This window comes from Festucalex cinctus, chromosome 1 (genome assembly GCF_051991245.1).
Source record: "Festucalex cinctus isolate MCC-2025b chromosome 1, RoL_Fcin_1.0, whole genome shotgun sequence".
NCBI lineage: Eukaryota > Metazoa > Chordata > Actinopteri > Syngnathiformes > Syngnathidae > Festucalex > Festucalex cinctus.
The window spans coordinates 52,842,689-52,856,863 of NC_135411.1; the positions used below are offsets into that span (position 1 = coordinate 52,842,689).

The window sequence follows — 14,175 nt, forward strand, 5'->3', positions numbered from 1 at the left end:
CACCCACAATTTTGTCTATTTACTTGATTTAATTTTTTTTTTTAATTAAGGTTGACCAATGTCAATGCATATAATTTTACCAAACGTTCACTGACCTCATCCTCATGCACTATTGCACTTGAATAAATGCATTCCTATTGCATAATGCATATATACATGAATGTTTTGTTTTTCCAGATAAACCAGTTGTAGTTCTGTATTAATTTAAAAACTAACTTTTTATTTTGTGTAATTATCTGTTAGCCATTTCATATAGAAAATATACATTTGAAAGAGACATTTGTTTGCTGTCATAATCAGAGCTACTAAAACATCCATTTTTTCATTCCAGGTTATATGAAGGCTATATTAACCCTTGGTCATTAATTTTAGTTTGTTTAAATTCTTGTGATTTTGTCCAAAAAAATGACTTTTCCTTTAAAGTGTGATAACTAAGTCATTTATGAATATTTTTTCAATTCCAACCACTCAAAATGTTCAGTGGAACCAGACCTATCTATACATATAGTTTATTTTATTTATTTATTTATTTGTAATGCCCCTACAGACAAATAATAGCAGTATTATTCTAATAGAATAAAAGACTAACTATGCTGTACATACATAGAAAATAAAATTAAAATTTGATTATTTCATATGACATAGTTAGAGGGTTGAATACGATTATAAGCCATGAAAACAGATTTTTTTTGCATGACCAGTTTTTACACAATGGCAGTTTTCTGAATAGAACTAAATTCTTGTGATTTTGTCCAAAAATGGCTTTTCCTTTGAAGTCTCATAACTAAGTCATTTATGAATATTTTTTCAATTTCAACCACTCAAAATGTTCAGTGGCACCAGACCTATCTATACATATATAGCTATTTATTTATTTATTTATTTTTAATGCCCCTATGGACAAATAATAACAGTATTATTGTAATAGCAAGACTACATACATATGCAGAAAGTAAAATTCTAATTTGAATATTTCATACGACATAGTTAGAGGCTTGAATAAGATTACAAGTTATGAAAACAGAATTTTTTTTGCATGACCAATTTTTACACAATGGCAGTTTTCTGAATAGAACTAAATTCTTGTGATTTTGTCCAAAAAATGGCTTTTCCTTTGAAGGGCCATAACTAAGTCATTTATGAATATTTTTTTCAGTTTCAACCACTCAAACTGTTCAGTGCCACCAGACCTATCAATACATATATAGTATTTATGTGATTTTTTTTTTTTTAATGCCCCTTGTGGACAATAATAGCAGTATTACGCTATCAGCAAAACTAAATGCTGTATATGAATATATACAGAAATTCAAATTGTAATATTTCATATGCCATAATTAGAGCCTTGGATAAGTCAGCAGAATTTTTTTATTTTTTATTTTAGAATATAAAGGTTAAAAAAAAGTCGTATTAACACTGATTTTGATGGCAGAAAGTAAGAATCTAGAACAAATGTGCAGAATTCATGAACACTAAACAACAATTACTGAAACGAACAACTACTACTAACAAAACTACTTTTTTTTTTTCATTTCCCATCAATTTTTTTCCCAATTTCATTCATTTTTCATTTTTGTGTCATCCAGTGCCAGTGCCTATATACATCAAAGATCCATTTGAACTGAGGTGTCATCCAATGCCAGTGACGGTTATAGACGTTAAAATCCATTTGAATTGAGCTGGCATCCAATGCCAGTGATGGCTATAGACATACAATAAAAATCTATTTGACTGGTCTGGCATCCAGTGCCAGTGATGGTTGTAGACGTCAGTGATCCATTTTGCCCCCATATGTTATTTACCCACTTGCAGTATTTCAATATTGCATTTTTTTTTATTTTTATTTTTTTACTATCACTCACTTAAAATGTTCAGTGGCATCAGACCTATGCAAACCTATGTAGTTTTTATTTATTTTTTATTCTCTATAGAAAATAATCGTAAAAAATACAAATAGTTATGTGCTACAAGTCTGCAGTTACACGCACACGCACGCACACACGCACAAGTTCACGCGATTGTCACTTCATCCACACACAGACACAGGCCTGGTCCATCAATTCTGACCATGACAACTCGTTTTAGAGCAAGTGCGGTCACTTGACAAAGACATACATCAGCTCCGTCAGCTCAAGCAAAAATGATAAGTAGCGCTCTAAGCGCCACCTGGTGGATTATAGCATTTATGACTCAAGTCTTTTTTTTTTTTTTTTCTTTCCGCCTTTAGTTTAGGTCAGACGGAAGGGATAATTTATCTAATGACAAAACTTCTCTGTATCGTTCAAATTTTAGTAAGAACTGGTATTTCAGTAAAACACATTGTGCCCAGAATTGTCACTTTGGCCACACACACACACAAACACACACACCACACGCACATAGGGGTGTGCACGCGATTGTTACTGCTTCCACACATACACACAGCCCTATTCCATCCATCCTGACCATGACGACAACTTTTGGGCCAAGTATGGTCCCGTGGCAAAGACATAAGTCAGCTCAAGCAAAAATTCTAATTAGCTCTTTAGCGCCCCCTGGTGTATTATGGCTTTTATGACTTTCAACTCACAATTTATATTTTCCACCTTTAGTTGAGGTGGTACTGAAAGGATAAAGTGGAAAAACATCAGAAATGCACGATAACACATCAAGTGTACAGTACATCAAAAATTACGAATTATAATGGGTGTCTATGCGTCAAAAAATGGCACAATCACAAGAGTTTAATTTAAATATCTATCTCCCATTTGCACAAACATAGAAACTTCAGGATGGTGCCATTTTGAACTTCGCCAAATTTTGAACTTCCCCAAATTCATGTCATCTCCCTAGTAATTTGTTTTCCAATGCTTTTTCTTTGATGAAAAACAGAAAAGCCAGAAAATGGACATATAACGCCAAAGTTAAATATATATAAAAAAAATAATAATTATTGGTTATCTGTATCGACCATACAAAGCAGAAAATTATCGGTTATCGGTATCGGTTGAAATTTTTCATATCGTGCATCACTAATAACAATAACAATAACAATAATAATAATAACAATAATAATAATAATAATAAGACATTGTCAGAGAATGCTGTGGTTGTAGCCCTTGTCCACATTGATCCACATCGTCCCAATTACTCTCCCATTTCTTGTTTAGCTGGATAATTGAATTTGCAGCGGACTTGTAATTAATAGCAAGGCTAATTTGCATAAAGTTGAACAATTTTCATGCGACACTCAACCCCTGCGCTCCTCCACGTCGGAGCAGGCTGGCACGGTGCCAAAAGCGAGTACGTAAAATGACATTGGTGCAGAATTGAGGCACGAAGAGAAGTTGGAAGTCTTTGTTGGAAGACAAAGGAAAATGAGACAGAGAGAGAGACAGAGAGAGAGAGAGAGAGAGAGAGAGAGAGAGAGAGAGAGAGAGAGAGAGAGAGAGAGAGAGAGAGAGAGAGAGAGAGAGAGAGAGAGAGAGAGAGAGGATGGTGCAAGGAGAAGACAAATGAGGGTCGAAACCTTGGTGCATGAAGATGAGGATGTGAGTGTGTGCACATGATCAATCACACACCACATTTATCTCCTCAGTCATGCGTGTTGAATACTTTCACTGATCATACAAACACTGGCTAATTGGTGGCACGCTCACAATGGTCACAGAGAAACAAGGTCTAATAGCGAACAAAGTGTCAGGAAACGCACTAAGTACATCCACTGGCAACATCGCACAGGATACAGCAAGAGAACATGATCACATTCGAGCCTCTACTGGTGAAATGAACAAATTGTTTCCAAGAGATAAAATGCATAGTTTAAGGTTTCAGGTTTTCTCTCTTTGTAATATGGCCACCTTTTTCTTCAACTTACTGTCATAATATTTTCCTCAAAAATGCAAATGTTGATGGTTGCAACCTTAAAACCTTTTGCTTTTCATAGTAACATTGCAACCTAATTGCTGACTTCGTTCATAACAATCACACTTTATCCATGACGGAAGGACCCAGTCAGTTTAACTACAACTAATATCCCCCCCTCCCCCATTTAGCTGTGATGTACCCACATTTTGGTTTGCAACTAAATACCACCACCTGCGTGGCCACAGCCGCTGGTGGAAATGTCATTGTCATTTGTAAATGTAATCAAATGGTCAAACTCAAAAATCGCTTGCCGTGTTTAATTACCTGCGGCTGTTGATGTTGCTCCGCCTCTGCATTGACTTTCTGCCATCTGAGAAACAAGAGACCCAAACATGTAATAAGTGTTAATCAGGGCAGTACTGACCTTGCGTGCAAGCAGCCATATTGGTTTGGAGGGCTAATCAAGTAAGTGCTTAATGACATGGCAATTGCAACACTCCACTTTGACAATTAGGCCAGCAAACAAATGAACTCACCTGGTCTGTAGAAGCTTTCAGGCTAAAGAGACGGACGGATGTATAAGAACTTGGAAAGCTGGTTTTTAAAAGGATAGTTTGCATTGTTAGAAAAAATAATAATCAAAACAAAAAAAACAAAAAAAGAGGCACATAATTAAAACAACAATCTTTATTTCTTAAAATAAGATAAAGGACATTTTCTTATCAATAATACAGGTACAAAAAAAAGAACAAAGGATAAATGAGATTATGGCAACTGGGTGGAATTAAGCAAGAATTAAACTGGCTTAAACGCTCTGTAAATTTGATAAAATGGCCTTTATATAAAACGATGGGAGCTCATGGAAACATGTTTTAATGCAGGCAACGTGGCATCGCTAACATTCTCCAATAAATAAGGCACAATTGAGTGGGCCTTCTAAATTATGTGAAGAAATGGATCAACTATATTCACATTTGACATGGTGCATAAATACATACTCATATTAAATCACTTTTATTAGATATTTCTTTGAATAAAAACAATGGCAGTTATTACTGAGAGTTAAAAAAAGGTCCTGATGTCCATGTTTAACATGACGCACTGTATGTGTGACCAAAGCAGAAACACACTTTGTGGTGAGTGAGTAATCCAGACATATGTGCCATTTCCCACCCTTGTCCAACCATTTTTGTGCACTAAACAATGATCCTGCAACACACACATACAAACACACGCAGGAGGCACTGGGGAAAGCATAAAAAAGTGGACAAGATTAAAAAAAGGCGGAGGATTATTTGTGAGTGTCTGTTTCTTTTTGGCACCTGGAGTGAATCCAAAAGGCGGATTGTCAGTACAAATAAAAGCTGCAGCGACTGCCGGGGGACGGGGGCAAATCAAAACATCTTTTCATTCATGTCGTCCACCATAGTGAGAGAACGTCACCGGAAGGAAACGTCAGCCGCTCTCGTCGGGTTTGTTTGGAAACCAGCAAAGTTTTGCAGAAGACGATCTATATCTCGTGGGCGGTAAGGTGATGTTCCGGCACGCCGTTGGCATGAGTCACCGCCGTGTTGTTCTCATTGAGGCGCCTCACACGGTACATTTCGTAGTGGATGCTGCTGGTGATGTCCTTAATGTTTTGCATGTGGGTCCTGCAAAGGTACACGGACATATGACGACATCATCCCGTGACGGATGCGTGGAAACATGATGCTAACGAAACGTTCGCTCACCTGATGAGGAGGTCCCGTAAATAGGCAAACTCGCAGTGGGCTATGTTTTCAACTGATGGAGACAAACAAATTGTTTGTTACATGCGACGCTGACAGGTCACAAAGGAGCAAGATTGTTTCCTGAATTGTCCCCAAGGGAGAGTCTGTTATTTACAATCACAAAGCCACAAAAGGACTATTCGGCCAACACGAAATTAAAAACTCCTCTCGTTCTATTGTCATTCTCAGCTGAAAGATACAAATTTACTAACTTTTTTTTTTTTTTTTAAACGTAGCGCTCTCATTACATCTCGGTTGTTTCATCTCTGTGGCCTGTTTTTGCCCGCGATAAGGTAAATCGCTCCTGCTGCACAGCAGGAAATGAAACTTCCTTTATGAGACATTCGGTAGATGGACACTGCCTGTGTGGAGCGAGAGATAATATAAGTATACAAGTGAAAATTACTGTTAACTTAGCACAGCTCTTATTATTAATGACAGCAGCACTCCCCCTTTTTTTTTTTTTTTAGTAGTCCAGAAAAACATCCTCTTTTAGATACGGTGACAATGTAAGAATTAAAAATCTGTCATTTATACTTGCACAATAATTAAATTACGACTTTTAGAACAGTTTGGTAACACAGGCATACAAATACAGTAATGTAAAATGCATTTATCAAGAGGCAAACAAAGTATGTGTTATAAAACAAATTACAAAATGTAGGGAATACAGTAATGAACAAAAATAGTGAAAAACAGTCAGGTTAAACTTCAGCATTGTTTTGTGCGGAATCAAACTATTTGCCCCCATTCTTCTGCTTTAATTTACCGGTAACTTAAAAATCAAGTACCACCTATAGCAACTGTAGCTGGTGTGTAACCGGCAGCGTCCACCCCGGTAATCGTACCCACGTCGTGATCAAGTATCACATATACGAGGGCAAATCAGTTCACCTCAGCTAAATTTCTGGGTCACCGTTTTACTCGACATGACCCGCCCTACTCTGCCTCGGATTGGATCATCAGTCCTCATGCCAAAAGTTAGCCAATCTAGTCAGAATAGGCAGAGGGTACCAGCCAATTAGAGGTGGAGGAGGGTAGGCCATGGCTGAACACGGTGCATCAGGGGGGATTTAGAAGCAGATATACTCAATATTGACAGAAAAAGAAGTAGGTATACCGCGTATACCCTGGACTACACCACTGTTCATAACTTTGACCTGTGGTTTGACCTTTGACAAACCTTGTATTTCTAACATTATGTTATTCTCCCAACCGTCTTATAAATTATTATATCCAACTTTATTCTCCTAATAGTATAATTTTTTTCTCTTAACTTTTGACTTTTTCCTCAAACTCAACTGTAGTAAATTCTCTCTAAACTACATATCTACCCACAATCTAACATTTTTTGTCTTAAGTTTTAGTTTTTCCTTGTAACATTCTGAAGTTACTCTCCCTATTTCCTTGTAATTTACACAATATTCTTCGAGCTTTATTTTCTTAATAGTCCAACTTTTCACAACGATGACTTTCTCCGTTGTAATAAAGAAATGTCTTTAATTCTAGTGCTATTCTTATTTGTGCTTTGTTTCCTTTCGTTTTTGACATATGCAGTATAATTAATACAGAGCCACTAAAGTGACATGGGGGGGAAAAATTAAATATGTTTCTCATTAGGACGAGACTAACGAGAAACTTTTCCTCAACGAGAAAACTCTCGTTCCAATAAGAAACTTTTTCTTGTTAGGACAAGAAAGTTTCTCGTCCTAATAAGAATCTTTTTTTTTTTTTCTCCCCCCTTCAATGTTACTTTAGGGACTCTGTATATTAACACAATGCCTGAACGTGACACCTTATATTTACTCAATTAAAGCATATCTAATATTCTTCGTTATTGTCTTAAATTGAAATTTTTTTTCCTATTCTCAAACTTGCAATTGTCTTCTTGTAAATATTTTCTCACAACGTAACTATTCTTCTCAACATGTTTCATAGTATTATTCTTCCTTTTAAAATAATATAGCCACGTAACCTTTTTCTCCTAAACTACTTTAATTTCAGAAAATAAATCACACTTACTTTAGACATTGCAAATGTTTTCCTTGTGACTGACTTTTTCCTCTCAATAGTGTACTTTACTATTCTCTTAAAAGTATCACTGTTTTCTAGATGAAACAATTGTAAGTTTGTGTAATTTAAAGTTTTCCGTGCTGTTTTGCATTTGGAATTATACAATCCTGTAGAGCATCTTAGTTTTGGAGCTAAATTAAAAGTAGCCTGATATATTGTTTTGATCAATTAGTCATAAATGTCGCTTGACATAATGTTACTTAAATCTACGAAAAATCATCAACGGCATAAAGAGGAGGAGGAGGAGAAAAGGCCTGGAGTGGAATCTGTACCTTCAATGGTTCCCCACTTGGTCTTCCTTCCGAGCAACCTCCTGCCATTGACCTGATACTCCTGATCGCTGCCCACAACAGCAAAAGGAATCATCTCCTGCACACATGCAGAGGCACAAGATGACAAATAGCCATTCATACACAGATTGTTACAACAACCTTGAGATCCTCACCCTAATCTTTTCATTGATCATTCTGTCCTCAGCATCCTCGTCAAACTCTTTCTGGGGGTAGATGTCGATCCCATTTGCCCGCAGCTCTTCCCTGATCTGCTCGAGTCGAACAACACATTACGATTTTGAAAGCTTTCAAGGCAAGGGATTAATATACATAATTTATAGATGAAGCTATGAGTTGTGTGTTTGTGCGCGTGTGGACGTTACCTTCTTTTTAAAGAAATCCCTCTCCTCTAAGGTGAGTGTATCCGCTTTGGCAATAACTGGAACTATGTTGACAACCTTACTGAGACGCCTCATGAACTCCACATCAAGAGGACGCAGACTGGGCAGAAAGGAGAAACTAAGTTCAAGTGCAGTACACAGATGCTCCAGCAGGGGTCAGTTACATTCATTACCTAATTTTCTCTTGTGATGACACATGGAGCTTGGAGGAATAGTGACCTGTTTAAGGAGCTTCTGCAGTTAATGGCAGCAGCCTGGCTAATAACTCTTTAACAGCCCGCGTAAACACAAAAAGCCTGGTGCACTCATGTGACAACACACACTCGCAAAGACTCAAGTAGCAAATTGATCGTGTGCATCCTAGAGAGGCACACAGATATTTAGTCTCTCTCGTCCGTCCTGTCTCTTTCTATTAGGCTAACACTGAGCAGCTGCTGGTCTGCCCACGTGACAACCGCTGAGACATTACTGGACCGTGCGCATACACACACAACCACACGGGGTGGGGGGGTGGAAGACAATTCACATTCACTCCACGCTCGAGTAGACAAGCCACAAGACAACATTCAACAGCATCTTCTGGTGTGACATTTGACAACATGCAGCTGTTTGAAGCATTTCACAACACTCGCATGCAGTAAACAAATACAGCCAATTACTTGACGAACACATGAGACTGTGCACCACCACCCAATTCTGAATGCAAACCAAGCCCCCAAGCACCACACAGTGAGGGGCTTAACCAAGCGTGTGTGTGCAGCTGGATCATAACCAGATGTGTCTTCCTACAAGGGATCTGGTACAACCGTTGGGATTCTGAGCTGCTGCTGCAGGGCCTGGCAGGCCCATCTTCCCTCTGTACATTTGTGTTCTGGGCTATGTTACTAAGTGCTGAAAGGAAATGTGTGTGTGCTCAAAAAGCCTATGAATGCTCCACACTAATTTACATAGGGAATGCTGACAAGCAAGGCAAGCTTCCAGGCAAATTAGCTGTGTTGTGTTTTTTAAAGTCAAAACCCAAAGTCAAAGCATGTGTCACTATTGCCCTCAAGTGGTTAACTAGCTAATTCGATAACACAGAGCAATTTGTTTACTTGAATGGTGATTCTTCAAACAAATGTAGAATTCACTCTGGGGTACCCCAGAGTTCGATCTTGGGCCCTTTACTGTTCTTATGTGATACTATATATTTATATAACCATATTTTCCAGACTATAAGCTGCTACTTTTTCAATGCACTCTGACCCCTGCGGCCAATGTGAATGTGCGGCTAATGTATTATTATTTTTATTTTGAAGCTGCGGATATCGCTGTGCGAAGGCCCGCTCCTCAGTATCTAATTTCACAACGTACAGTACGTATCCGCGGTTTATAATCCTGCATGGCCAATATGTGGAAAAAAAATATAATCCAAACCCCACTTAAAAGGCACAAGCAAAAATAATCAATGGAACTGAAATCTCACGAGTACATTATACAAAATTTTGGGGTGTTGTTATGGACGACTGTCAACTGGGAAAAAAAAACATGTCTTTATTGTCCATCTAGAAATATTTTTCATTTGATATGATGACCCTTTGAGTGTGGAGTGGAATCTTGTACAAGCCATTTCGGCTTCATTCCCTCCTTGCACTGTTTTAAATTGTGCTTAATAAACAAACCAAACTATGAGCATGTTTATGCTTGGACATGTCCTCACCAGTGTCCAGTAGGCGGGATGAAGTATATGCAGCAGTGGACTCTGGAGTCTGGGATCCTCTTCTTCCTGTTAATGTTTATCTCCTCCTGAAGATATGCCTCGTACTGGTCATTAATAAATTTCATGATGGGCTGCCAGCTGGTCAATAGAGGGGCAACAGAAAGAAGGATGAGGGGAAAAATTGAAAGAATGTACTCACAGGAAGGAATAAAGACAAGACATTTGGATAGATATTGCAAGGAATTCAATAGGTATTTACTATTTACAGTGGAACCTCTGAATTAGTTTTTCAAATGTGTACACACCTACAATGGCAATGTGTCAGAAGATGAACTGCCATGTGTTTGGCTGTACTTTATTGATATTTTTTGTGTGATATCACCACACCACCGAATGGTACAAACAAGTGATGGCAAAGAGGAAAAGTATGATGAGAACTACACAACTTGTTTATGTGCTGGCTCCTCAGTACAGTATGGCAATAAGTTGACATTAATAATTTCTCTAGTAGTTTTACAATGCAGTGGTTAACTTGTGAACAAATCAGACAGGGACGTGCTACAGGTATCCACGAGACGTTCCACTGTATATAGTTAATGTAACAAAAATTTGAATATACCAGTTTTCGTTGTTTATTTGATCTCCAAAGCCAGGTGTGTCAATAACCGTCAGCTTCATTCTCACTCCTTTCTCTTCGATGTCTGCGTGCAAACAAACACACACAAGGTCAGTCAATGCCATGCATACATTCTTTCAGGCTTTATTGTGGCTAAAAATACAGTGGGGAATGATTTGGTCAGTGTCAGGCAGAAATGCAGTAGAGGACTGTACCATGACTGATAGATTTGATTTCAATTGTCTTGGGGATCTTCTCCTGGGCAGTGGCCATCACCGACTTGCGACTGACTTTCGACTTGAACAGCGTGTTCATCAGAGTAGACTTGCCCAGGCCACTTTGGCCTGTGAGTCAATATAAATAGACACAAAGGGAAGCAGAAGAGAAATGTTGAACTAAATACTGTATAATTAACCTAGTCAAGAACGGATGCCACTTAACTCTTTGACTGCCAGGCGTTATAAAAACAAAACAAAAAAATCCACAGTGCCAGCCGCTTTTGAGCATTTTAACTCATCTTTCAAGGCAAAAAGAATATTGTTTGCCTTTACTACATATACAATGTGGCTACGAAATGAAAGATCGCATTCCATTCATTGGAATTTTACTAATCATCATGAAACGTCTTTGGCAGTCAGAGTTCTAAGATTTAAAAAAAAAAAAAAAAAAAAAAAAAATGTCTGGCACCTAACTGGGAAAACATGGGTATTTCCCTTCTACAATTAGTGAGAAGAAAGCAATTTTGTATGATGTTTGTATAATAAACTTCAGACAGGAGGAAATTCAAAGTGCAATGAAGGCGCATGTGTGTCATTACTACATGATGATCACAGTAATGTGAATGAGGTACTACAGCAAGCCCAACGTGTCTGGATGCTAACTACAGTTAATTTTGGTAGCACCATTTTCTGTCAGTTCTTGATTAAAGAGAAAACTAACATGGCTGAATAGGAGGAGCTGACTCAAATCGACAAATTGTACGTATTCCAATTCTACGACGATCTAGTCGATTGCAAGGCTCAGAAAGAGAACTAAGTGTTATCATTATGTTAAGATTGGGAATCAGCATTTAAACCAAGTATGAGTCTACATGTATAGTAAGAGGTTTTAACCTTGACTTAAAGGTGCATTGTAGAGTTTAATGTTAAAGCTTCTTCTACTTCATGCATGCTCCGCCAATGCCCAGTTGAGTTCTGTGCCTATCAGCTTGTATGGAGTGTTCGCGGAGTGGAGGGTCATGTCATGCTCGCCCTCGCCGACATTTAGTGTTAGCATATGACACAATTGGGATGGAAACTGAAAAATAAATAAAATAAGAGGCTGGCTTCGCGCACAACCCAAACTCCAGCTCAGACTCCATGAAAACTGAAATAAAAAAACAAAAACCTCCACAAGGTGCATTCTCTTTCAATAAGTATTTAGGAGACATGCATAAATGAACAAAATAGAGTGGAACTTCCAAAGTTGAATGCCCTGAAAGTTGTGCAATTTGGAATTTAGAGGCTGAACAGCCATGCTATCTAACAACACGTAATTATTAGGATGAACACTAACACCTGTACACGTACAAATACATTTATCTTTAAGACTGACTGTGGTTAGCCATTTCATGCATTGGCATTTCTGAAGGCTTCTTCCAATATCCATCTGCAAATTTCTGAAGAAACTTCTCTCTCTCTTACCCACAACCATGATGTTGAGCTCAAAACCTTGCTTCATGGCCTTCCTCCTCATCTGCTCCAGGATGGCATCAATGCCGACATAACTGAAGTCCACCACCGGGCCTGTGGGTCTGTCACTGTATGACGCCATGGCATCTGGCACCACCGTGTCGGTCATGGCACTGCTGGTGTAGCTAGAAATGACTTCCGACCCTAAGAAAACAATGAAGAGATAGGAAAATATTTTGAATTAATATTTGTGCAGAGGAGATATGGCAGTAATTTGCAGACAGTCCAACAACAACAAAATGACAAGCGTCAAATATACTTTAATTTCACAACAGTGACTTAAAATAAGCAAGGATCAGTAGATGGAAGCAGGAACCAAGATCAGTTTTATAGAGACCATTTGGAAGATGTTCAGTTTCCATCACACATGCAGGTCTGCACCTGGATTTTGAAAATGAGCCAGCAAAAAAGTAACCTAGTAATCATCAATCGAGTTGCATAAAACAAATATAATCACCAGCTATATTGACAGTCACGAAAGCAACAATAATACTGCCTAATCATTCATCAGCTTACCTGCTTGAGACTGTTACCATAGCCACTGTTAGCAGGACAACAAAGGTCTACATACTAGAAAACACTTGCACACTATGATGCAGTTTATGATATCAGCTAATTAGCTAACTATTTTTGGAAATGGATGGGCTTCAAAAATAGATTAAGACCAAAACTGTCACAGGGAAAAAATACCATCATACCACACAGTAGGTTCCTCTCAATTCAGCAAACATCAACCAGAAACGGATTTTTTTCCATTTCCAATGACCGACGTTCACACAAAGTCCTCACAAAGGCAATCATGGATTTCATAGTTTATCGAATACTTGATACAAACAGCCTCATACTCCCCATTACTGTCATTTGATGTGAAAACGGAAAAGAAACCGCTTAGCCAGAAACCTGAGACACATACACTCTCACATACTATTCCTCCTTATCGCATCGTAGGCACGCACACGTCTGAGAACATGACAACATGAGCGAAGGATTTATCAGCTATTGGATTCCAATAAAGCACAAATTCTACTCCCAGCCCGTCTCGGGACTGTCTCCCCTCTGACAGTGCAAGGAGCCAGTTTGTCTTAATCCGCTCAATTCTGCATCACTCAGGGAGTTACATCAACACAACTGCACTAGAGCAGGGTCACTGCACTTAAATCCTGGAACCGCATTGGTGGTGACTATAAGAAATTGAGCGTAGGATAACACTGCTGTGGAAAATGAAGGCTAAAAAGAGCCTTACTTTCATAACATGCTTCTTTGTATGTCCATGTGTCAGTCCCACCTATGGAGGCAGATTTTCATAGCCTTCAACACCACTTCCCCATCCTGTTCCAGCAGTCAGTCAGCAATTTAATGTGACTTATTGCCCTCCACCTCTCCACCACACCTCCTGCATTCCTCTCCTGCACTCCTGTCTTTCAAGCTCACCTTTTTCCCTCTTGAAACGAAAGGATTCAGCAACAGAAGGGCTTTCCTCCCTGCCTGCAGTCATTCATTTGGATTGCATATACATTTATGATCAACCTGTCAGAAAATGTAAAGCCCTATTTTTAAACTCTTCTCCCATAATTTTGAGCTTTTATGGCTTTGAGAAACAATAAAAGAAGAAAGCCCAAAAAACATCTCACACATGAAAGGGACTGTACACAATGGTGAGCTGTGTCCAAATACAATATAAGCTTCAAAACAAAATGCTTTTCTTTTAGTAATCAACTGATGGTATAAATATAACAGTGCATCATATTTTTATCTCACGATTAGGG

The 14,175-nt window shown here is 38.4% G+C and overlaps 1 protein-coding gene across 6 annotated transcripts in view; it reads right to left on the reverse strand.

The window, feature by feature from the left end:
• Nucleotides 1–4,518: 4,518 nt before the first annotated feature.
• The window catches only part of LOC144033519 (septin-9-like), a 95,456-nt gene continuing 85,799 nt past the window's right edge, over nt 4,519–14,175 (reverse strand). For all 6 annotated transcript variants that reach the window (XM_077541711.1, XM_077541698.1, XM_077541706.1 and 3 more), the window contains 9 exons: nt 12,362–12,553; nt 10,895–11,023; nt 10,683–10,764; nt 10,064–10,201; nt 8,347–8,464; nt 8,137–8,232; nt 7,964–8,060; nt 5,580–5,631; nt 4,519–5,498 (listed from right to left, as the gene is read on the reverse strand). In XM_077541711.1, coding sequence (XP_077397837.1) covers nt 5,357–5,498; nt 5,580–5,631; nt 7,964–8,060; nt 8,137–8,232; nt 8,347–8,464; nt 10,064–10,201; nt 10,683–10,764; nt 10,895–11,023; nt 12,362–12,553 — 1,046 coding nt within the window. In that variant the 3' untranslated portion in view covers nt 4,519–5,356. The remainder of the gene's footprint in view (nt 5,499–5,579; nt 5,632–7,963; nt 8,061–8,136; nt 8,233–8,346; nt 8,465–10,063; nt 10,202–10,682; nt 10,765–10,894; nt 11,024–12,361; nt 12,554–14,175) is intronic.